General features: G+C 50.3%; 1 protein-coding gene across 1 annotated transcript; it reads left to right on the top strand.

Moving 5' to 3' along the window:
• Nucleotides 1–21,307: 21,307 nt before the first annotated feature.
• On the top strand, nucleotides 21,308–22,240 carry LOC131569317 (olfactory receptor 14A16-like). Its single transcript, XM_058821521.1, has one exon. The coding sequence runs from the start codon at nucleotides 21,308–21,310 to the stop codon at nucleotides 22,238–22,240; it is 933 nt and encodes a 310-aa protein (XP_058677504.1).
• The last annotated feature ends 706 nt before the right edge of the window (nucleotides 22,241–22,946 follow it).

The raw sequence follows: 22,946 nt of genomic DNA, 5'->3' as shown, positions 1-22,946 counted from the left end.
GGTTCAGCGGCATTTTTAAACGCACATGGGGGGGGCGAGTTTTTACCGATCCCGGTGGGGTCCGACAATCCGGCCTCATTCCGCGCCTCCTCCGCGAGTCCCTGCAGAAGCATCGCGCGCGCTGCTCTGCCTCCTGCGCCGGATCGGTGGCCGGCCGGGAAGAGATGGATAGGGAAACCGCGGATTTCTCGGATGGTTCCGCGGGGGGACTAGGACCCGGCGGGCTCTGCGGGAAGGTCGGGGAGTCCCCCAGGGGTTCCGGGGGGTCTCCTGGGGGCTCCGGGGGGTCTGGGCTCAGGAAAGGGTGAAACTCGCCCGGCCCCCGCATATTCCCGCCTTCAATCCGATCGCTCTCAGAGGCGGTCTGCGTCGCGGCCCCCACCCCCGGCTTTGGTGTAGCTAATAAACGTATACACGCAGCTTCCCGCGTCTCCTGTTCTTCTAACGTCTTGCGTAGGGCCTCTTCTACTTTCCCCCACGCTTTGAGGTTTTTACCACTGCCTGTGGACTTAGAGTCCTCCGCTGAGGCGTCAGTGCACTTCTCCCACGCTTCCGAATATAATATATTTACCGGACATTCGATCGTCCCCAGCTCTAGGAGCCTTGCAATAGCAAGATTAGAGTTCCTGAGCTCACATTTAATTCCCCATGGCTCATGAGCTTGACTTATGACCTTCGCTCTGGATTCCATGGTCCACGCTAGTCAGGAGGCGTCCCTCCCGCTGTGGTCAGACCTGCTGCCACAGCCTCTGTCCTCTGTCCAGGAGAATCCCCGTTTCCCGGGCACAGATTGGCTCCCGGGTTTCGGGCACCAGATGTTGCCTTCTGGATCAAGGCAGGCGACCTTGTTCTGAGGATCAGCATGGCGACCCAAACTCTCCAGGGCCACTCGGGCCAATGACACATGCAGACACCAATATGGTGGACGGTCTAAAGGCGTTTATTACTTCTTCTTGTGGGGTCTTATAGTCTAAGGGGTTCTCAACGTCAAAAGGGGGTTTGTCCTTCTTATCTATGGTTAGTAAGGAATGGAAAAGTACTGGGTAAGGAATGGAAAGTTACTAGCCCTACTGTTAGTGGGGCCACACCCCTAGGGTAATCTCTTATCTTAGAGAAACGGGGGTCCTGCCTTTCCGTGACATCGCGAGATCTTCCGCAGCGCCTTTCCCTATCTACCACAGACTCACTCAGCCTTGTTCCTGCTCTGGGAAATCCTTCACCCAGGTTCCTGCCTGAGCTCCAGTTGTGCTGGCTGAGTGTGCCAGGAGCAGCTAGGGTTGTGCCTGGAGGCTCTCAAGGAGACATCCCTGCCCTGCACCCCTGGGTTTGTGGCCATGTGGCAGAGGGACAAGGCTGGATCTTAAGAATTTGTCAAGGCAATCACTCTGAATGCAGAAAGGCTTGGTAGCATCTACACTCACAGTTCTATAAGACATGGATGGCAGGAGTTGTTTTTAGGAATCTTTTTCCTCTCCACACATCGTTCCTTCCTCTCTGAGGTCAGAAATCTCCAACATTTTGGCTGCACTCAGAGTTTGCCACTGAGAGATGGGAGAGCTAAAGGATTCCCTGTGGCTCAGGGAAGGTGAGGGGCTGGATGGGCTTGTTCCCAACTGCCCTGGCTTTGCACCTTTGGCTGCAATCAGAGCACAATCACACTCCTGCGTCACCCTGGGATAAACCAGTCCCTGCCCAGAGCAGAGGGATCCCTGAATATCTCACCCTCTCTAAAGGTCTCTGGACAAGGTCTCAGCACCCCCTTGTGCTAAGGACACTCACAGCTCCCTGGGAAAACCCAACAGCATTTCCTCAGCTCTGGCAGCTCTGCCCTTCCCCGTGGGACATTCAGGGAACTCCCAGAGGCTCTGGCACAGATTTGCACCCAGGAGGGCAGCTCAGAACTTGGAAGGGCACAGCAAGGAGATTCCCGGCTGTGCCCATGATGGGATCTCAGGGAGGGGGCTCAGCTCATTCCCCTTTCCCATGGACTGCTTTGCCCACAGCCCCACGGGTGCCAGGGAAGCTTGGACACCCCATTCCTATGGACAGCCCTGCCTGGCAAGAATGCCAAGGGCAGAGCCTGACTCAGCTGCTGCAAATGCCAGAGCCTCCCTGAGAGCAGCAGATAGCAGTGACAATATCAGGGCAGAGCAGAACCAAGAGAAGATGTTGTGGTGCTGTGCCTGAGAGAGCAGGGCAGAGACAGCCGGGCACTCAGGACAGTTTTCCCATGCCCAGTTGTGCCCGGCACCTCCCACACACCAACAGTGCCCCCCTGCCCCCAGCACTACTCTCTTCAGCCCTCTCCTTCCCTGAGCATCTCCCTGGGCCTGGACATTCCCTCCTGAGAGGAGCCTTGTCCCTGCCAGCACTCACAGAGCCCATCCCAGCCTGTGTCCCCTGGCTGGGGCCCTACAGAAACCAGCCCGTGTGCAGGGCCCTGGCTGGGGCAGGCTCTGTGTGCAGCTGGGCAAGGGCAGCTCAGGAGAGCCCTGGTGGGCCCTGGAAAGGTGATGCTGCTTCTGTCCAGGGCTGAGGAATGGCTGAGGGCCCTTTGGGAGGCTCCCAGCAGAGAGACTAACCACCCAAAGTTACAATTCTGGAGTCTCTGTAAATGTTCAAACATTCTTTTGATGATCCTGTGTGTCCCTTTCAACTCAGAATGTTCTGTGATTCTGGGATTACAATTCCTGTTCTTCTTCTCTCATTCCCCTGTTGTCTATAATCAAAACAGAAAAAAAAAAAACAAAAAAAAAAAAAACAACAAACCCTTGCAACAATGTTAGAACAGTAAAGTAAAAACCAGACAATATTTGGAAGCTTCCAGGTGTCCCAGTGGGGATGGGGCAAATCCAGCCCCTGATTTCAACAATTTATTAAGATTGAATAATTAGGATATTTAACAGGAACATCCAGTAGGAGATTCAGTTTCCCTAGTTACACACCCCTGGCTCAACCCACAGCCTTTTGAGTAGGTCCAAAGGCTTCTTTGCCTTCCCTTTTTATTATGACTGCTCACATTCTGGTCAATAAACAATATGTTTTTCTTGTAGGTCTTCTTCCTGATAATAAGACTATACAGTATTTCAGGAATGTATTTAGACAGTCAGATCTTCTAAGAGAAGGGTTAGGAAATGTACTCGAGTTCATTAAGGATTATACTTATAGAAATATATAATAGTAATTTAATTAATGTTTTAAGAGTTTTATAGGGTTAAGTAAGGATTATAGATTTATTGCCATATAAAAGAAATTTATAGGGCTACAAATACATGAAAAGTGTATAAAAAGCAAAAATATTTTTGTCATCACCCCATCTTTCCCATCCTTCTCCAAGTAGGAAATTGAAAACACTCTCAAGAAAGCTCCTGATCATTACAGCAATTCCAGGCTTACCTTCTTTTGGGAAGTGTCCCCCAGAGCTGTGCCCAGGCTGGTCTGGAGCTGGGAGGAGCCCTGCCCCACCCAGCCCCTCTCAGCAGCAGCCCCTGCCCTGCTCGGAGTCGCTCCTCCCACCCAGATCTTGTCCCCCAGTGCTGGGAGCAGCTGCCAGGGGTAGGGCAGGGACTCAAGCAGGATGTTGCTCATGCAGTAGCTCTTGGCGCAGTCAGGACAGGACCAGAGGTGAAGAACTGCTCTACTCTGCAGCCAGGAACCATGGCTTGTCCTGGAGCCTTTGGCAGAAGGTGCCTGGGGAGACTCAAGGCTGACCCACTGGGATTTTGGAGTCGAAGCTACAGAGGGTCCAAAGCCAACTACACTCCCACAGAGAAGGAAATCTTGGCTGCCTATGAAGGAGTCCAACTCACCTCAGAGGTGATTGGTACAGAAGCGCAACTCGTTCTGGCACCCCAACTACTGGTGCTGGGGTGGATGTTCAAAGGCAAGGTTCTCACCACCCACCATGCCACCAGTGCCACATGGAGCAAGTGAATTGCTCTTATCACACAGCGCACCCATATGGGAAACCTGAATTGCCCTTGGATTTTGGAGATAATTACAAACTGGTCCGAAGGTGAAAACTTTGGTCTCGCTGATGAAGAGGAACAAGAGCAAGTGATGAGGGTTGAAAAAGCTCCACCATACAACCTTCTACCAGCAGAGGAAACATGCTACACTCTTTTCACTGATGGTTCCTGTTGCATTGTAGGGATGAACCGGAAGTGGAAAGCAGCCGTATGGAGCCCCACCTGCCAGGTTGCACAACCTACCAAAGGAGAAGGTGGATCAAGTCAATTTGCAGAAGTCAAAGCTGTTCAACTGGCCCTGGACATTGCTGAGAGAGAGAAGTGGCCAAAGGTCTACCTTTATATTTGTCATGGCTTGACCCGGAAACAGGATTTCTGGGATGCTGTAGATAGGGCCAATGAGTGCTCAAATTTGAATATTGCCATCTGGCCCAACCACTGGGCATTGGATCCACCTCTGAGAACACAGAGTAAAAGCAGGGCTCTCCCCCTGGCAGTCTCTTTTTGGATTTCCGGCAGGAAGGAGTTGGGTCTCTCCCCCGGCCCAGTTGCTGGCTGGGCGGGGGGAGGGGAAAAGCCATGCGGCCCGGCCCGGGAGAGGTAGGCCTGGCCCCCCCCCAAGGGTGGAAGGAAGAAGTAAAGAAATGCCGGGAAGCAATGGGCAGCCTCTTCCCCCCCCCCCCCCCCCCCACTCCCTTTGGAGACAGACAGAGAGAGAGTGCAGCCTGTGTTTGTGGTCGTTGTCTTGAAATTTAGTAAACATGTGCTGGCAGCAGGCAGCCCGGCTGAGGAGATGGGGGGGGGGGGGGGGGGGGTGCAGCCAGAAGTCCAGCCGCTTGGAGGAGTTTTTAACCCTTCTTGGACAATGAAAACTTCACAGAACATTAACCCTTCCTAGGCGAGTGATGAAGGTCTGGACCAGAGAGAGAGAGAGAGAGATGTTGGAAAAATGGAGAAGATGGAGTGGCATTTTATGCTAGACTCTTTTGTGTAGCCATGGACAGAGCCATGTTTCTGTGTGATACAGAGACTGAGTCCAGGGGGAGAAATGTCCCAGAGCCAAAGAAGATTCAGTGTGGGTACCCCTCGGCCCCAGGGGGTATATAAAATAAGGGGGGGGACAGATGTCCCAAAGGTGAAAGACTGTGCTTTTCTGGAACTGGACAAAGCATCCTTAAAAAGACAACCCTGGAAGCAGCCCTGATTCTTGTTCGGTGGTCAGAGCACCGGAAAAAGGACGGAAAACGTCACCACGACACATGGAAGGACTCCCTCTCCTCTTGAGGAACTGAAAGTTGAGCATTCTAAAGGGTGGTGCTGGACCCAGAATTGGTGTTTTTGGAAGATGTATTGTACTGGGAATTTAGGGGGGAGGAGGAGGAGAGTGTTTTTGTGAGGTTTTCATTTTCCTTGTGTTTTCTTTTTCTTTTGTGTGTAGTTTAGTAATTGTTTTTGTAGTTTAGTTAATAAACTTTTTTTTTTTCAAATGAGAGCCTGCTTTGTTTGTTCCTGGTCAAAATCTCATGGCAGACACCAGAGAAAGTGTATTTTCATGGGGGCATTTGGCCTTGTGTCAGTGTCAAACCTTGACAATACTGATTCATGGATGGTAGCCAGTGCTCTGTGGGGATGGCTGGAGAGGTGGAAAGAGGCTAACTGGCAGTGTAAAGGAAAGCAATTTGGGCTGCTGCTGAGTGGAAAGACATTGCTACCAGGGTAGGGAGGCTACCTGTGAAAGTCCGCCGTGTAGATGCCCATGTCACCAAGAGCAGAGCCAATGAGGAGCACCAAAACAATGAGCAGGTAGACCAGGCTGCAAACATAGGGGTGTCCAAAATAGACCTAGATTGGCAACACAAGGGTGAGTTATTCCTAGCTCGATGGGCCCATGATGCCTCAGGCCATCAGGGCAGGGATGTCACCTATAAGTGGGCATGAGACCAAGGGGTAAATTTAACCATGGACAGTATTTCTGAGGTCATCCATGACTGTGAGATGTGTGCTGCCATCAAGCAGGCCAAGCGAGTGAAGCCTCTGTGGTACGGTGGGCGGTGGTCCAAGTACAAGTATGGGGAGGCCTGGCGGATTGACTCCATCACACTGCCCCAGACACACCAGGGCAAGTGCTATGCGCTGACCATGGTGGAAGCCACCACTGGATGGTTGGAAACCTACCCTGTGCCTCACTCCACTGCCAGGAACACCATCCTGGGCCTGGAAAAGCAAATCCTGTGGAGACATGGCACCCCTGAAAGAATTGAGCCAGACAACGGGACTCATTTTAAGAATGGCCTTATCAACACCTGGGCCGGGGAACATGGCATTGAATGGATTAATCATATCCCCTATCATGCACCAGCTGCCAAGAAAGTTGAACAATGGTACAATGGACTACTTAAAACTACCCTTAAGCACTTGGTGGGGGGAAGACTTTCAGAAATTGGGAAATGAACTTAGCAAAAGCCACCTGGATGGTCAACACCAGAGGGTCCATCAATCGAGCTGGTCCTGCCCAGTCTGAACCCCTGCACACAGAGGATGGAGATAAAGTCCCTGTCGTACACATGAAAGGTATTTTAGGAAAGACTGTTTGGATTAATCTCACCTCAGGAAAAGACAAACCCATCCGTGGAATTGGTTTTTCTCAAGGACTTGGTTACACTTGGTGGGTAATGCAGAAAGATGGAGAGAGCCATTGTGTACCACAGGGAAACCTAGCCTTAAGTGAGAACTGTGTGTAAGGTTTCATTGCGATGCAGATGGAAATAGAATGAGGGGTGGATAATGTCCTGGATTGCAAAGCAATGTGTGTGTTCTATTCCCAGCTGTTAAGAGGTGGGCTAGTTATGTTCTGTTAATTGGGCAGTTTTTCTTTATCTCTTCCACAAACCAATCCTCCCTCTGGAGAGTCATCAGCTGTTAACGGGCCATTGAGTGTCACTGCATCACTGATAAAATTGCATCATCCCATTGTGAGATGCTCTGCCCAGAGGGAGGAACCAAGCATTCCTGACTTGATATAATCTGTGATTTTGGGACACCAGAACAGCTTTTTCCACTGGATTCCCAGAGGAAGACCAGGCCCATCTACACCCCCACTGGATCCCCAGAGGAAGACTACACGCTTTTACAGGATCACTGCTCCAACAGAACCACACCTGTCTGCAGGAAGACTGAAGTAGGACTGCAGCCACAATTCAATAGGACTGCTACCAAAAGCCTGACCAACAGGGTGTCAGGTGGTATGCTGACTCTGTCAGGGCTGTTTTGTATTACTGCATTGTTTATTTGTTTAATTTTCTTCCCTAATGAAGAACTGTTATTCCTGCTCCCATATATGTGCCTGAGAACCCCTTAATTTCAAAATTATACAGATTCAGAGGGAGGGGGATTACATTACCCATTTCAGGGGCGGCTTCTGCCTTCCTTAGCAGACACCTGTCTTTTCAAAGCAAGACAAGGGGAAAGGTTCAAAGCCTCTGTTTTAATGCAAATAAAGTTTGAAGGACCAAATAAAATAGGAATTGGGGGTGTTCTATTAGTTCCAGAAGCAGGGTGAAATTTATTAGGACAGGATTTACAGGTGCAGTTTGACATGGGAATGCTCTCATAGAAAGGGAAAATGGTAGTTAAGCTTCTCCAATTAAGGGAAGAAAATGAGGAGAAAATTCATGAGATGGTGTGGGCAAAACTGAAAAACTGAGGTAAATTAAATATGAAACCTATAGTAATAAAAATAATAATGAAAACCATCCAGTTAGGGTAGAACAATATCCACTTTCCCTGGAATGTCCCCCCATAATACACCCATATTACCAGTAAAGAAGTCAGATCGGACTTACAGACTTGTCCAAGATTTGAGAGAAGTGAACAAAAGAACTGTGAATTGATACCCAGTAATGCCTAACCCCTATATACAACTGAGTAATATTCCCCCAGCACATCAGTGGTTTAGTGTGATAGACCTAAAAGATGCTTTTTGGGTGTGCCCACTGGCAAAGTGGGATATATTTAGCTTTGAATTGGAGGACCCCCATTCTGGGAGGAAGCAACAGCTTTGGTGGACTAGGGTAGCCCAAGGGTTTTCCAAATCCCCAAACCTGTTTGGTCAAGCCCTAGCAGAAGTAACACAACTCTTCTTCATTAAACCTGAGATGAAGCTCATCCAATGTGCAAATTATTTGCTTTTCTCAGGATGGGAAAAAGAAGTTTGGGAATCCACCATAGTTTTGTTAAATTTTCTGGGGAATCAAGGACTTCAAATATTAGAAGAGATTCTCCAATTTGTAGAGTGGGAAGTAAAATTCCTAGGACACGTGATTTGTCAAGGGAGCTGGTGGCTGAACCCTGAGAGAATTGCGGGGATAGGTTCAATCCCACAGCCAAAAACTCAGAGGGAAGTCAGAAGGTGTTTAGGCCTGTTGGGATATTGTAGGCTGTTGACTGAAGGATACACACAGGCCATCTGATTCTTGTATGAAAAGTTAGTTGAAGGAGAGATTAGGTGGGAAAAAGATGATGAACAAAAGTTTGAAGCTTTAAAGGAAAAACCAGTCAGTGCACTGGAACAGAGTCTTCCTGCCTTAGACAAACCCTTCTATTGTTTGTGGATACAGAAAAAGGGGTGGCACATGGAGTGTTAGCACAAGACTGGGGAGAATCCAGGAAAGCAGTGGCAAATTTATCAAAATTATAGACCCCGTCAGCTGAGGGTGGCCAACCTGCATTCAGACTGTGGCATTGACTGCCCTACTCATAGCAGAAAGCAAAAAATTACCCTTTGGGAGAAAATTGAAGATATATATCCCAAACTCAGTAAGGAGTATCCTAAGCCAAAAGGCTGAGAAATGACTCACTGATTCCCAAGTGGTAAAGTATGAAGGCATCTTAATAGATAATGGTTTAGAGCTAATCATGAGCAACCAACAAAACCCTGTCCAGTTTTTGGATAGAGAAACAGATGAGGAACTAATACATAATTGCCTAGAGGTTATAAACTATCAAACTGAAGGAAGAGAGGACCTAACAGATCAACCACTCCAAGGTGGAAAACGATTGTACATCAATGGATCTTCCCGGGTAATAAAGGGGCACAGGGTATCAGGGTACGCTATAGTGCATGAAGGGTTGGTGGCCATAGAAAAGAGAAAGTTACCTTCCAACTGGTCAGCTCAAGCGTGTGAGTTGTATGCCCTAAAGTGAGCTCTGGAAATATTAGCATGGAAATGGAGAACAATATATACAGACTCAAAATACACTTTTGGAATAGTGCATAACTTTGGAAAAATTTGGGAAGAGAGGGTGCCATTAAATTTAAAAGGAAAGGGACTGATTCACGAAAATTTTGTCGTAGAAGAGTTAGAAACCTTACAATTGCCAGAGAAACTAGTGGTGGGATATGTTGAAGGACATCAAAAAGGGGCACAAGGGAACAATTTAGCCGATTTAGAAGCTAAAAATGCAACTGAATCAGAGACAGAAAAACTAATAATAGTATTAACACCCATGAAAGAAATGAAAAAAGTCCCCATATTCAGTGGGACAGAAGAGGAAGAACTCCTTAAAATGGGAGCCAAGAAAGATAACGAAGGGAAGTGGAAATTAGCAGATGGGAGGCAAATGTTGAATAAACCCCTGCCAAGAAAATGCTGGAAGGCATACATGGAACAACACAGTGGGGTACACAAGTACTAGGTGATTATTTTCTAAGGGACTGGGGATGCATAGGAATTTTCAGAATAGCTAAGCAAGTAACTGAATGGTGTGTAATATGTCAACAAGTGAATAAGAAAATAATGAGGAAAACACCCAGGGCAGGGTGAGAACTAGACTTAGGGCCCTTTCAAAACATCCAAGTAGACTTTACTGAGCTTCCCCACATACAATGGTGGAAGTTTTTACCAGTGATAGTAGATCACGTGACTCATTGTGTAGAGGTGGTACTCACTGTGAAAGCCAATGCCAGTGTTGTGAGTAAAACACTTGTAGAATGAATCATTCCCCGATGTGGGATGGCAAACAGGATTGATTCCAACCGGGGAACTCATTTCACATTGAAAATATTGCAGAAAGTTGTTCCGGCCCAGGAGTAAAATGGGAATTACACACTCCATGGCATCCACAGAGTTCTGGTTGTGTAGAGAGGATGAATCAAACTCTTGAAAGGGCTCTAGTTAAGCTAACGATTGAAACCCAAATGTCATGGATAAAATGTCTGCCTTTGGCCTTATTAAGAATTAGAACCCAACCCCAATCAGATCTGGGGGTGTCACCCCATGAAATGATGCTTTGGTTGCCCTTCCTGGCCTCACCCCAGAAGGTTGCCACCTATGAGGAAGGGGAAGCCAGTGCCAAGAAATAAGTTATATCCATAGCACAAACATTAGACCGACTAAGACATAAAGGGGCAATTCCTCAGACTACCACCCTGGATTTCAGAATCCATAATATTAATCCTGGGGATTGGGTGATGATTAAGTCATGGAGAGATCAGCCTCTAACTCCCCAGGGGGAAGGTCCCTTTCAGGTACTACTCACCACCAAATCAGCCGTGTGAACTGCAGAGCGGGGATGGACTCATGCCAACAGAGTCAAAGGCCCAGTAGAAGAACCCAAAGAATGGACTATAACATCCAGGTCAGGTTAAACAAGATTGACTCTCAAGCAGAGACTGAGAGACAACCGGAAAAACATGAAGATGCCCAAAAAGTAGAGTCAAGCTTTCAACAAGCAGCTTGAGAACTGACTTCCAGTTTTAATGGGTAAGAATTACCAGCATCTGTTGAGGAGAAGTGCTGCTGGCCGATATTTACAAACGAACTGAGATGGGGCAAATCCAAACCAGCGTCGTGAGCTATTTATTTAGCACATTAGTTTCAGCACATTGTTAGACAATGGAGACAGGATGTTAACAGCTCTGATCCAAGGGAAATGCCAAGGGGGTGTGACATTACAGCATAGCATAAAACCATCTCAGCCTAGATTTCAGCCAATCACACATAGAGCAAAACATATTGACAAGAATTCTATCCAATCATATGAAACACACGTAATGGTAGTTGTTGGAATGAGTTATTAATGAGTTGTTGACTCATTAATAAGAGAAAAAGCACAGAGATCCATTCATACTAACCTTCTAAAGATATACATTAAATAACCTTGTTACAATCTATAATGCCAGTTCTACAGAGGTCTACTGTACTATTTGTCACGTCTGCTCAACTGCTTAGAAAACTTTTCACTGTATTAGCAATGTTCACAATACTTCTCTCAAGGGCCTGTCCTTTTTAACCATTTTCTCAAAACCCTCTAACTTTATGAATCCCAGCAGAGAAGTACTAAAAGAACAGTAAAAGGTAATGGGACAGCTTCTTTAAGAAAATAAGACAAAGGAAGGAGGGCAAGCCCAGGTTGGCCCCTTTGTTTGCTACCAAGAAGGCTCCATAGCCCTGCTGCGGGTAGCAACCCTGTAGGCATGGTAAGGTAAGGACAAAAGGCCATACCAGACCTCTATCATTGCTCAGTTGTCTTTTAATTCAGCAGGGACTGGAGGGCAGGACCGAGTTGGCCTCTGTGCTCACCCCTAAGATACACCAACTATGGATAGCAGCCACATAGGCACGGTAGATGGGACTCAAAGCCATACTGGACCTCTGGGATGCCCTTTTGTCCATTCCAAATAAGTATGTCTAAGGAAATCCGGAGATTTTTTTCTCCCATTCCCACTGTCCTTGCCCACATCAACAGATGCTGGTATGACTCATTCAAGAGAGAGAGAAAATTTTTGACTTAATTGTTCAAGCAAAATTACTTATAAAAAGAAAAGGGAGGCTTGTTATAGATGAGCAATTCTATGGTTGGCTCTCACAATTAAGGGGCGAATATTAAATATATGTTAAGGATCATTTTGTAGATGTATAGTTATCCTTCCCCTCCCCCTTGCATTGTTATCACAGGATGGCCTCAGTAGTCAGGGCATTTGGGAGGGTCGGCTTGTTACTATGGCAGCACCTGACCTCCAATCAAAGTGTAAGACAGTGATCTCCAGCACTGGACAGTGAAGAAGGAGTTGATTGACAAGATTTTGGGAGGGGCTAGAGGTATAAAAGACAGAACACCCATTTTGTAGATGAGCACACAGTGACTGAATTCTTTGCTCTTGGTGCTGTATTCTTTTCTTTATTCAGTCTTCTGTTGTATTTTGATAAGGTCTTAATAAAGCATTTACATTTTTGAAAGTGAAAATAGCTTCTCACACGGGGCTGGGGAATGTGGGCCAAGGTTGTCTATACTGGTTGAGCTCCAAGGTACAACTTCACTGGCCTGGCCAGACCTCCTTAGGACAGACCCTGGATCAATATCAATCACGGAATGCTGCAATCACCTCTTCTCTAAAGAGAACAGTAATAAAATACACTCTTTTAAAAAGGAATACATATTTCTTAGAAGCTATTTGAAATATTCATAACTGCGAAAGGAAAACTTCCTGCTGAGCTTACTAGACCACAGGGAAATCAAGGCAGAGACAGGGTTTGTATGACCTTGCTTGATCCTAATGAGCCCTGTTGTGAATTTGGAACTGAGCCCTTGAACCCTGGGCCTGACGGGAAACTGCGCAAACCTTTCAAGGAGTCAAAGTCAGTGGAAAACCCCTAAGTGTCTCAAGGCACCAATGGGTCTCACTGAGGTCGATCTACAACACAGGCTCCTCATAGACTCCTGGGAGGAGGGAATTGGAGATCAGGATGGCAAAATACTTCTGAGAGACTCAGTGTAAAAAAGAAATTCCAAAGTACCTTAAAAACCTTGAGTAACTCAAAGTATTAATGAGCCCGACTGAGTGTCAGTACAAAGCTCTCAAGGGACTCGTTAAAGCAGATAATTGGGGCCATGATTGCACAAACCTCTCACAGAGTCTGTATCAAAAAGGAAACACCAAGTAGCTTAAAATAACTGAAGTACTCTGAACCATTAATGAGCCCCAGTAAGTGTTGTTAGTGACAAAGCCTCTCCAGGGACTAATTACAGCAGATAATTGGAGGCCAGGATTGCACAAACCTCTCAGTGACTCCAAGCAAAAAGCCAAACCCAAAGTCCTTTGAAAAACCTGCAGTCCCTGCAGGGAGCATTAAGGAGCCCCCAGGGCCATTCCTCCGCAAGGCTCCCCAGGGACTCCTTCCAGCAGATCCTTGAGGCCACTGGGATGTGGGCTAGGGTGGGATGCTGAGGGCAGGACAAGGAGCTGACAGTGCCCAGCCTGGATGGGGCTGTGCCAGGAGACCCCAGGGCCTCAGGACAAGGTGTCTCCTCACAGCCCTTGGTGGCACAGACCCTGCTGTGTCCCAGGGCACCAAGACTTGGCTTCTCTATGTCCCCACCTGTCATCACTGCCTCCAGTTCTCTGCTCTGCCTGAGGCCTGGGGACACTTTCTCAGTCGTCTCACTCAGTGGGTTCCATGAAAAGTCCAAGAAGCTTTGGAGTTGAATTCTGACTTGGAGTTCTGGAGAGGTTTCTTCAGCTCCCTCTCAAGGACTGATGTTCAGGGCCTCAGCACAAAGCCCCAGAGGCTCATTAAAGTCCTTGTGCTGTGTCTGCGCTGCTGGGCTGAGCTGGGCTGCTGGCACAGAGGCAGCTCCTGGTAACCAAACAAAGCTTCAAAAGCATATTTCTCTTGATGAGCAGCTTTTCTCTGAGCCCAGCAGGGCTGGGGCACTGCCTGCAACCACCCTGGGAACAGCACAGAGGCACAGAGAGCTTCAATCAGTCAGGGCTAGGAAGGTGATGAGAAGTGCCTGGGTCAGAATCACTGCCAACCCTTGGCACAGGAACCTCTAGCTGCAGGATAATGCAGCTGCCGCTCCTGCAGCCATCTCCTAAAGCTGGAACATCCCAATGCCTACAGACCCTGTGAGTACATTCTCTGATTGTCTCTTGTGCAGAGCAGCCAGGGGTGCCCATGACTGTCCTGAAGCCCAGGGTGCTGTGCTGGGGCAGGGACTCTGCTGCCTGTCAGGGACAGCTCTCAGCCAGCCCTGGCAGCTGCTCCCAGCGCTGGGGGACAAGATCAGGGCGGGAGGACACAGCTGGTAAGGCTTGGCAGTGTTCTCCTTGTGTGGTGAGGATGCTGCTTTGTTGAGGATTGCTCCCAGCATGGCATTGAACTGCAGAACATTTCCAAGTAGATTTTACAGGGAGCACAGAGAGTCAGGGCCTGCATAAATGGGAAAATCCTGCTTTTTTAATCTACTGCTCTGGGTTGCCTGGAAAGGAAATTGCACATAGATATTTATCTCTCTGTTCAGGTTGAGAAAAAAACCTTTTTTTTTCTCAAATCTTATGTATCCAGCCAGTTAGAGAAATTAGCATAGGGCAACTTAAAGGCAGCATCAGTGTCGCTTTTCCAGCGTTCTCAGGGTTGCTGTGTTGCTATAAGAGGCTGCAGAGCCAGAGCTGTCCCTGGGCAGTACTTGAGCTGGGAGGGGTCTGCAGCGCAGAGCTGAGCCCCCAGGGCTAGGCTGGGCTCTGGCAGCACTGGCGGGGCCCAGCCCTGGGCACAGGGAAGCAGCTGCTGGCAGGGACAGCTCCAGGCAGCAAAGCCCTGGACAGGCAGTGGGGGGAAACTGTCCCCAGGCTGTGCTGGAATATTTAAAGTCCTCTCCAAACCCAAGTATTCCGTGATTACTTTTCTTACAGATCCCCATGCCAAGACAGCTCAAATATCCAACAGCAGCTCCATCAGGCACTTCATCCTGTTGGCATTGGCAGACACGCGGCAGCTGCAACTCCTGCACTTCTGCGTCTTGCTGGGCATCTCCCTGGCTGCCCTCCTGGGCAACGGTCTCATCATCAGTGCCGTAGCCTGCGGCCACCACACACCCATGTTCTTCTTCATGCTGAACCTGGCCCTCAGTGACCTGGGCTCCATCTGCACCACTGTCCCCAAAGCTATGCACAATTCCCTTTGGGACACCAGGAACATCTCCTATACAGGATGTGCTGCTGAGCTCTTTGTCTTTCTGATTTTTATTGTAGCAGAGCTTTCCCTCCTGACTGTCATGTGCTACGACCACTATGTGTCCATCTGCAAACCCCTGCACTACGGGACCCTCCTGGGCAGCAGAGCTTGTGCCCACATGGCAGCAGCTGCCTGGGCCAGTGCCTTTGTCATGCACACAGCCAATACATTTTCCCTGCCTCTGTGACATGGCAATGCCCTGGGCCAGTTCTTCTGTGAAATCCCCCAGATCCTCAAGCTCTCCTGCTCAAATTCCAGCCTCAGGGAACTGGGGCTCATCACAGTAAGTGCCTGCTTGCTGTTTGTTTGTTTTGTGTTCATTGTTTTCTCCTATGTGCATATCTTCAGGGCTGTGCTGAGGATCCCCTCTGAGCAGGGACGGCACAAAGCCTTTTCCACCTGCCTCCCTCACCTGGCTGTCGTCTCCCTGTTTTTCAGCACTGCCATATTTGCCCACCTGAAGCCTCCCTCCATCTCCTCCCCACCTCTGGACATGGCCTTGTCAGTTCTGTACTCGTTGGTGCCTCTGGCCCTGAACCCCCTCATCTAGACCCTGAGGAACAAGGAGCTCAGTGCTGCAGTGAGGAGACTGATGATTGGATGGTATCAGAAACATTAAACTGCCAGCCAATTTCTACAAATCACTTGTAATAAAAGTTGTCTTTGATAATTCTTGTTGTTTTCATTTTGAAAATTTTTGTCTGTGTTTTAGTTTCTTCATCTTCTCCACAAAGACAAGCCAATGTTTGTGCCATTTCTCATTTTGCTTCTCTCCACCTTCCCTGTGGCCACAGACTGTGTCAATGACGGGCTGCATTCTTGGTGGTGTAAAGGAAGTATAGGATCTCCCAGCAGAGTTTTCTGCAGAGATACCCATTTGTTACCTTCTCTGGAGCTGAAGCAGCAATGTCTGTGTGCAGAGCTGGGGGCAGATCAGCGCTGGCCCAGCACCTGTGCCCAGCAGCAGCAACACTTGCTGTTGCCAGTGCTGCTGCTGTGGCCCTGGCCCACTGCCCTGGTGGCCCTGGTGTTGCTGCAGGGCCTGAGTGCTCTTGAGGCCAGGCACAGCCCTGGGGGTGGCAGTGCCAGAGCTGCAGCAGGGACAGGCCATAGGCACTGCTGGGGCAGCGCTGACGCCTCAGGCCAGGGCCTGGGGGCTCCAGGCTCCTTGCCCAGGCTCTCTCCAGAACACGGCCAGGCCAATGCTCAGCACAGAAAACCCCCGTGAGCAGCTCCAGGCTGGCCGTGGGCAGGTTGGGGGCAAACAGCATGGCTGGGGCTCTGCAAGGGCCCTGGGGCAGATGGGAAGGAGCAGCAGAGCAGGGGCTGATACATCTCCAGTGCACTGTACAGCCCAGGGCAGCATCCCAGAGCGTCCCCATGGAGCTGCCAACAAGATCCCCCCTCTGCAGCCCTGGCCTCTCCCCCAGCTCACACAGGTGCCCCATCCTTGCAGGCACAGACACGGCAGCACTGGCTCAGAAGCCCCTGTTTGCAAGGCACACAGCAGGCAGGAGCATTGCCATGCTGTTGCTGTGGGGACATGAACTTGAGGGAGCACAAATGCCATCAGCCCCTGGGGCCAGCAAGGGCTGGGGGACACCCAGGAAACCACTCAGCTTTGTCCTGGCCTCTGCAGTCAGCCAGAAAGTTTTTTCCCACCAGCTGGGAGTTTCCTGTCCCACTGCAGACGCTGTTGCTCAGAGCCAGGGCTGCCTGGCAGCCACCCCCAAACTGCCCTCAGCATTTCCTTGACTTTACCTTTGCTTTCTTTAATCTTTCCTGCTACGAATTTCTTCCTATTGCCCACCCACGGGGCCCAGAACTTGAGGACACAGCACTCGAGGTGCTGCCTAACCAGTGCTCAGCACAGGGGAAGAATCACTGCCCTCCTCCTACTGGCCACACCATTCCTTATCCAGGCCAGGAGCCATTGGCCTTCTTGTCCAGCTGGGCACACTGCTGCCTCATGTCCAGCCTGCTGTCCAGCAGTCCCTGCAGGTCCCTTTTTGCCTTGCTGCTCTCCAGCCACTCTGTCCCCAGCCTGTATTGCTTCAGGGCTTGTTGTGGCCAAAATGCAGGACGCGGCACTTAGACTTGTTCAACCTCACCTTGTTGGATTTGGGCCCTAGATCCAGACTTTACAGGGATGTGTGCGGAGCCCTCCTACCCTACCGTCCATCAGATCAACACTCCTGACAACTTGATTTCACCATGGTTCCATGAGGCCTCCCAGTGTCACAATGTCTTTTGGTTCCATGGGACCCCGTGATGTTACAAAGTCCCTCGGATCCTTGGGCCTTGCAGTGTCACAATGGCCCTTGGTCCCCCAAGGCCCTGCAGCGTCACAATGGATCCTTGGTTCCATGAGATCTGGTAGTACAGCAATGCTCTCCTTGGTTCCACAGTGTCACAATGGCCTCTTGGTTCCAAGGGGCACTTTTGTGGTCTGTGGTGTTGCAATCAACTTTCCCTCTGAGTGTTTTGTGGTAACAGGTGGGAGCCACAAGAGCACCAGCACACACACACACACAGACAGAAACACACAGACACACAGACACAGACACAGACACACACAGACACGCAGACAGACACAGACACACAGAGAAACACACAAACAGACACAGTCACACACAGACACAGACACAGACACACAGACAGACACACAGACACACAGACACACAGACACACAGACACACACACACAGACACACACAGACACACACACAGACACAGACACACACAGAGACAGGTAGGAATGCTTCGATCCTCCCCATGAGCAGAGCGTCCCACAATGGGATAATGGAATTTGATCAGTCCTGCAGTAACACTCCATGGCCCATTAGCAGAAGATATATCCCCTGGAGGGCATTATCAGGGGTGAGTCATGCAAGAGATAAAGAACCTGTTTATAGCAGTTGATGAAGATGGGAATTGAAAACATGCATTTGGTTACATCTTGCACTGCAACCTGAAACAGTGGGGTAATCCCTGCTCAGGGGGTGAACACCACCCCCCTTACCCAAACTGGCTCAGCTGTAAAACCCCCACCCCAGGTAGACCACACACACAGAGGACAATGTCACACTTGGCTCTGCTCCAGGGGAGTTCTCTGTCCCTTGTCACTCATCTTTTCTCTTTCTTTTCACCTCTCTACCTCACATTTACTGTTCAATAAAATCCTGTTCGGATTTGGTTCAGGGCACTGTTGTCTGACCCCAAGTGCCTTTGACTACAGCATGATTCCCTCCACTCAGGAGGTTGTGGTTCTTTCTGGAAGAACTCTTGGAAACTTGGACACAGTCCCTCCTTCCTCTGGGGAGCTTATGGAGCTTATAAAAGCTATATTTCTTTATGGGAGAAATTATGAGGAAAATGGCTTTTATGGGTGGCCAGTGTAAAGAAAATAATTTGTTGTCTTTCCTTATAAAGTTGTTAAAATCACTGGAGGAAATGGAGCAAATGTTACCAGTGAGACTGACAAGGTTCATTCACCCCATGATGAGGAACGCAAAGTGGCTAAAAGTCCCACAAGAAGCTCAGCTCAAGTAGATAAATTTCTGAATAAGTCCTGAATTCCCAGGCTTGAGGGCTTTACCAAATGTGAGAATAATTTTTCTTTTTTATCCCTGTCACCTTTGTGATTGCTACACAGAGCTTTCCCTTCCTTTTAATAATCTGTATTGGGCCAATTTTCTACTTTCCTGTTATCAGAACTGGCCAGCAGCTGAGCTGGAGCTGTGCAGGAAGCAATGAATATTGGAATTGCCACATCACTGCTTGGATTGCCAGTTTATTCATGTTTGGGATTTATTTGCACTTTCATCCCAAATAACTTTCGGGAAGAGCAAATATTCTTCAAAGTGATTTTGCAGAGTCAAGTTTGATTTCTGCCAAGTTTATTTTGTCCAGTGGCCTGAGGATTCTCAAGGGGTCTCTGAGCCTCTCGCACTGGGGGTTGCTTGAGAGGGGTTTGGGGGGAGTTTTCCTGTCCCTGTCACCCCAGGCTGTTCCCCAGGGGTTGTCCCCGTCCCTGTCACCCCAGGCCATTCCCCCGGGGGTCTCCATCATTCTCACCCCTGGGAATGCCTGGGGGGATCTCCCTCCCTCTCACCCATGTGCCAGGGGGTACTCAGGGCAGTCTCTGTCTCTCTCAGCCCAGGGGATGCTTGGGGCAGTCTCTGTCCCTCTCAGCACAGGGGATGCTCAGATGTCTCTGTCCCCTCACCCTGGCGGATGCTTGGTGGGTCTCCATCCCTCTGGCCTCAGGCAATGCCTGTGCAGGGCTGGGGACCAGGGGCTCTGTGTCCCTCTCACCACTGAGGGTGCTTGGGGCTGGGGGGCCTCTCCCACCTTCTCACACCTGGGGAGGCCGGGGGGGGGGGTTTCTGTCCCTCTCAGCCCTGGTGTGACCCCGCCCAAACATCATCGGGGTCAGAGGGACAGAGACACCCCCAAACCCCCAAAAGGGCTGAACCTGGGATTTGGTTTGGGGCTGAGGATTTAGGAAGGGACTGGAATTGGGGCTGGGGTTGGATTTTGGGCTGAGGTTTGGATTAGAGCTGGGATTGGGGTTAAGGCGAGACATGGGATCCCCACTGGGACACCTGGAAGCTTCCAATAAATGTCTGGTTTTTACTTTACTGTTCTAACACTGTTGCAAGTGGGTTTTTTTCTCTTTGGATTATAGAAAATGAGAGAAGCAGAACACGAATTGTAATCCCAGAATCACAGAACATTCTGAGTTGAAAGGGACACACAGGATCATCAAAAGAATGTTTGAACATTTACAAAGACTCCAGAACTGTAACTTTGGGTGGTCAGTCTCTCTACTGGAAGCCTCCCAAAGGGCCGTCAGCCACTCCTCAGCCCTGGACAGCAGCAGCATCACCTTTGCAGGGCCTAGCAGGGCTCTCCTGAGCTGCCCTTGCCCAGCTGCACACAGAGCCTGCCCCAGCCAGGGCCCTGCACACAGGCAGGTTTCTGTAGGGCCCCAGCCAGGGCACACGGGCTGGGATGGGCTCTGTGAGCACTGGTAGGGACAAGGCTCCTCTCAGGAGGGAATGTCCAGGCCCAGGGACATGCTCAGGAAAGGAGAGGGGGCTGAAGAGAGCAGTGTTGGGGGCAGGAGGGCACTGTTGGTGTGTGGGAGGTGTTGGGCATAGCTGGGCACGGGAAGACTGTCCTGAGTGCCCGTCTGTCTCTGCCCTGCCCTCTCAGGCAGAGCACCACAACATCTTCTCTTGGTTCTGCATTGCTCTGATATGTCACTGCTATCTGCTGCTCTCAGGGAGGCTCTGGCATTTGCAGCAGCTGAGTCAGGCTCTGCCCTTGGCATTCATGCCAGGCAGGGCTGTCCATGGGAATGGGGTGTCCAAGCTTCCCTGGCACCTGTAGGGCTGTGGGCAAAGCGGTCCATGGGAAAGGGGAATGAGCTGAGCCGCCTCCCTTGAGATCCCATCATGGGCACAGCCGGGGATCTCCTTGCTGTGCCCTTCCAAGATCTGAGCTGCCCTCCTGGGTGCAAATATGTGCCAGAGCCTCTGGGACTTCCCTGAATGTCCCACGGGGAAGGGCAGAGCTGCCAGAGCTGAGGAAATGCTGTTGGGTTTGCCAAGGGAGCCGTGAGTGTCCTTGACACAAGGGGGTGCTGAGACCTTGCCCAGAGACCTTTAGAGAGGGTGAGACATTCAGGGATCCCTCTGCTCTGGGCAGGCTCTGATTTATCCCAGGGTGACCCAGGAGTGTGATTGTGCTCTGATTGCAGCCTAAGGTGTAAAGCCAGGGTAGTTGGGAACAAGCCCATCCAGCCCCTCACCTTCCCTGAGCCACAGGGAATCTTTTGCGTCTCCCATCTCTCAGTGGCAAACTCTAAGTGCAGCAGAAATGCTGGGGATTTCTGACCTCAGAGAGCCAGGAATGATGTGTGTGTAGGAAAACAATTCCTATAATAAATTCCTGCCATCCTTTAAAAGTGGGAGTGCAGATGCTATCAAGCCTTTCTGCATTAGGAGTGATTCCATTGACAAATCCTTAAGATCCAGGCTTGTCCCTCTGCCACATGGCCACAAACCCAGGGCAGTAGGACAGGGATGGCTCCTTGAGGGCCCTCATGCACAGGCCTGGCTACTCATGGCACACTCAGCTAGCACAAATGGAGCTCAGGCAGGGAACTGGGTGAAGGTTTTCCCAGAGCAGCAACAAGGGTGGGTGAGTCCAAGTGGGACAGTCTGCAGGGAATGGCCCAGGTTTGGCTCCAAGCAGCCTCTCCTGACTTGTCACTGTCCTTTCTCCATGAACAGGTCCCCATGTTCAGCCACAGCAAATGTCCAACAGCAGCTCCATCAGCCAATTCCTACTGCTGGCATTGGCAGACACGCGGCAGCTGCAACTCCTGCACTTCTGCCTCTTGCTGGGCATCTCCCTGGCTGCCCTCCTGGGCAACGGCCTCATCATCAGCGCCGTAGCCTGCGGCCACCACCTGCACACACCCATGTTCTTCTTCCTGCTCAACTTGGCCCTCACTGACCTGGGCTCCATCTGCACCACTGTCCCCAAAGCCATGCACAATTCCCTCTGGAACACCAGGAACATCTCCTACAAAGGATGTGTTGCACAGGTTTTTCTGATTTTCTTCTTTCATGGATCAGAGTATTTTATCCTGACTATCATGTGCTACGACCGCTATGTGTCCATCTGCAAACCCCTGCACTATGGGACCCTCCTGGGCAGCAGAGCTTGTGCCCACATGGCAGCAGCTGCCTGGGCCAGTGGTTTTCTCTATTCACTGCTGCACACGGCCAACACATTTTCCCTGCCCCTCTGCCATGGCAATGCCCTGTGCCAGTTCTTCTGTGAAATCCCACAGATCCTCAAGCTCTTCTGCTCCAAATTCTACCTCAGGGAACTGGGGCTCATCACAGTAAGTGCCTGCTTGCTGTTTGTTTGTTTTGTGTTCATTGTTTTCTCCTATGTGGAGATCTTCAGGGCTGTGCTGAGGATCCCCTCTGAGCAGGGACGGCACAAAGCCTTTTCCACCTGCCTCCCTCACCTGGCTGTGGTCTCCCTGTTCCTCAGCACTGGCACAATTGCTCATCTGAAGCCCCCCTCCATGTCCTCCCCATCCCTGGATCTGGCCCTGTCAGTTCTGTACTCGTTGGTGCCTCTGGCCCTGAACCCCCTCATCTACAGCCTGAGGAACCAGGAGCTCAAGGCTGCAGTGTGGAGACTGATGGCTGGATGGTATCAGGAACATTAAACTGCTGGCCAATTTCTGCATATCACTTGTAATAAAAGTCATCTTTGGTACTTCTTGTTGGTTTCATCTTGTAGGTTCTTTTGCTTGGCTTTACTTAATATTGTGCCACAAGAAATGTCATTGTTTGTGCCATTTCTCCTTTAATTTCTCTCCATTCATGACTGCAGACTGTGTCAAGGAGGGGCTGTGCTCTAGATGGCTTTAAAGATGTAAATGCTCTCCCAGCAAAGTTTTCTGCAGAGATGCCCTTTTGTTGCCTTCTCTGATGCTGCAGCAGCAACGTCTGTGTGCAGAGCTGGGGCAGATCAGTGCTGGCCCAGCAGCTGTGCCCAGCAGCAGCAGCACTTGATGTTTCCAGTGCTGCTGCCGTGGCCCTGCCCCACTGCCCCAGTGACCCTGGTGTTGCTGCAGGGCCTGAGTGCTCTCGGGGCCGGGCACAGCCCTGGGGGTGGCAGTGCCGGGGCTGCAGCAGGGACGGGCCATGGGCACTGCTGGGGCAGCGCTGACGCCTCAGGCCAGGGCCTGGGGGCTCCAGGCTCCTTGCCCAGACTCTCTCAAGAACACACCCAGGCCAATGCTCAGCACAGAAAACCCCCGTGAGCAGCCCCTGGCTGTGGGCAGGCTGGGGGCAAACAGCATGGCTGATGCTCCACAAGGGCCCTGAGGCAGACGGGAAGGAGCAGCAGAACAGGGGCTGATCCACCCC

Source organism: Ammospiza caudacuta, chromosome 30 (genome assembly GCF_027887145.1).
Source record: "Ammospiza caudacuta isolate bAmmCau1 chromosome 30, bAmmCau1.pri, whole genome shotgun sequence".
In the NCBI taxonomy this organism is placed as follows: domain Eukaryota; kingdom Metazoa; phylum Chordata; class Aves; order Passeriformes; family Passerellidae; genus Ammospiza; species Ammospiza caudacuta.
Note: the sequence above shows the minus strand (reverse complement) of the source record. Positions and strands in the feature narration are given on the sequence as shown.

Coding starts and splice junctions, on each gene's coding strand:
- LOC131569317 (XM_058821521.1), top strand. CDS start 21,308: ATGTCCAACAGCAGCTCCATCAGCCAATTCCTACTGCTGGCATTGGCA.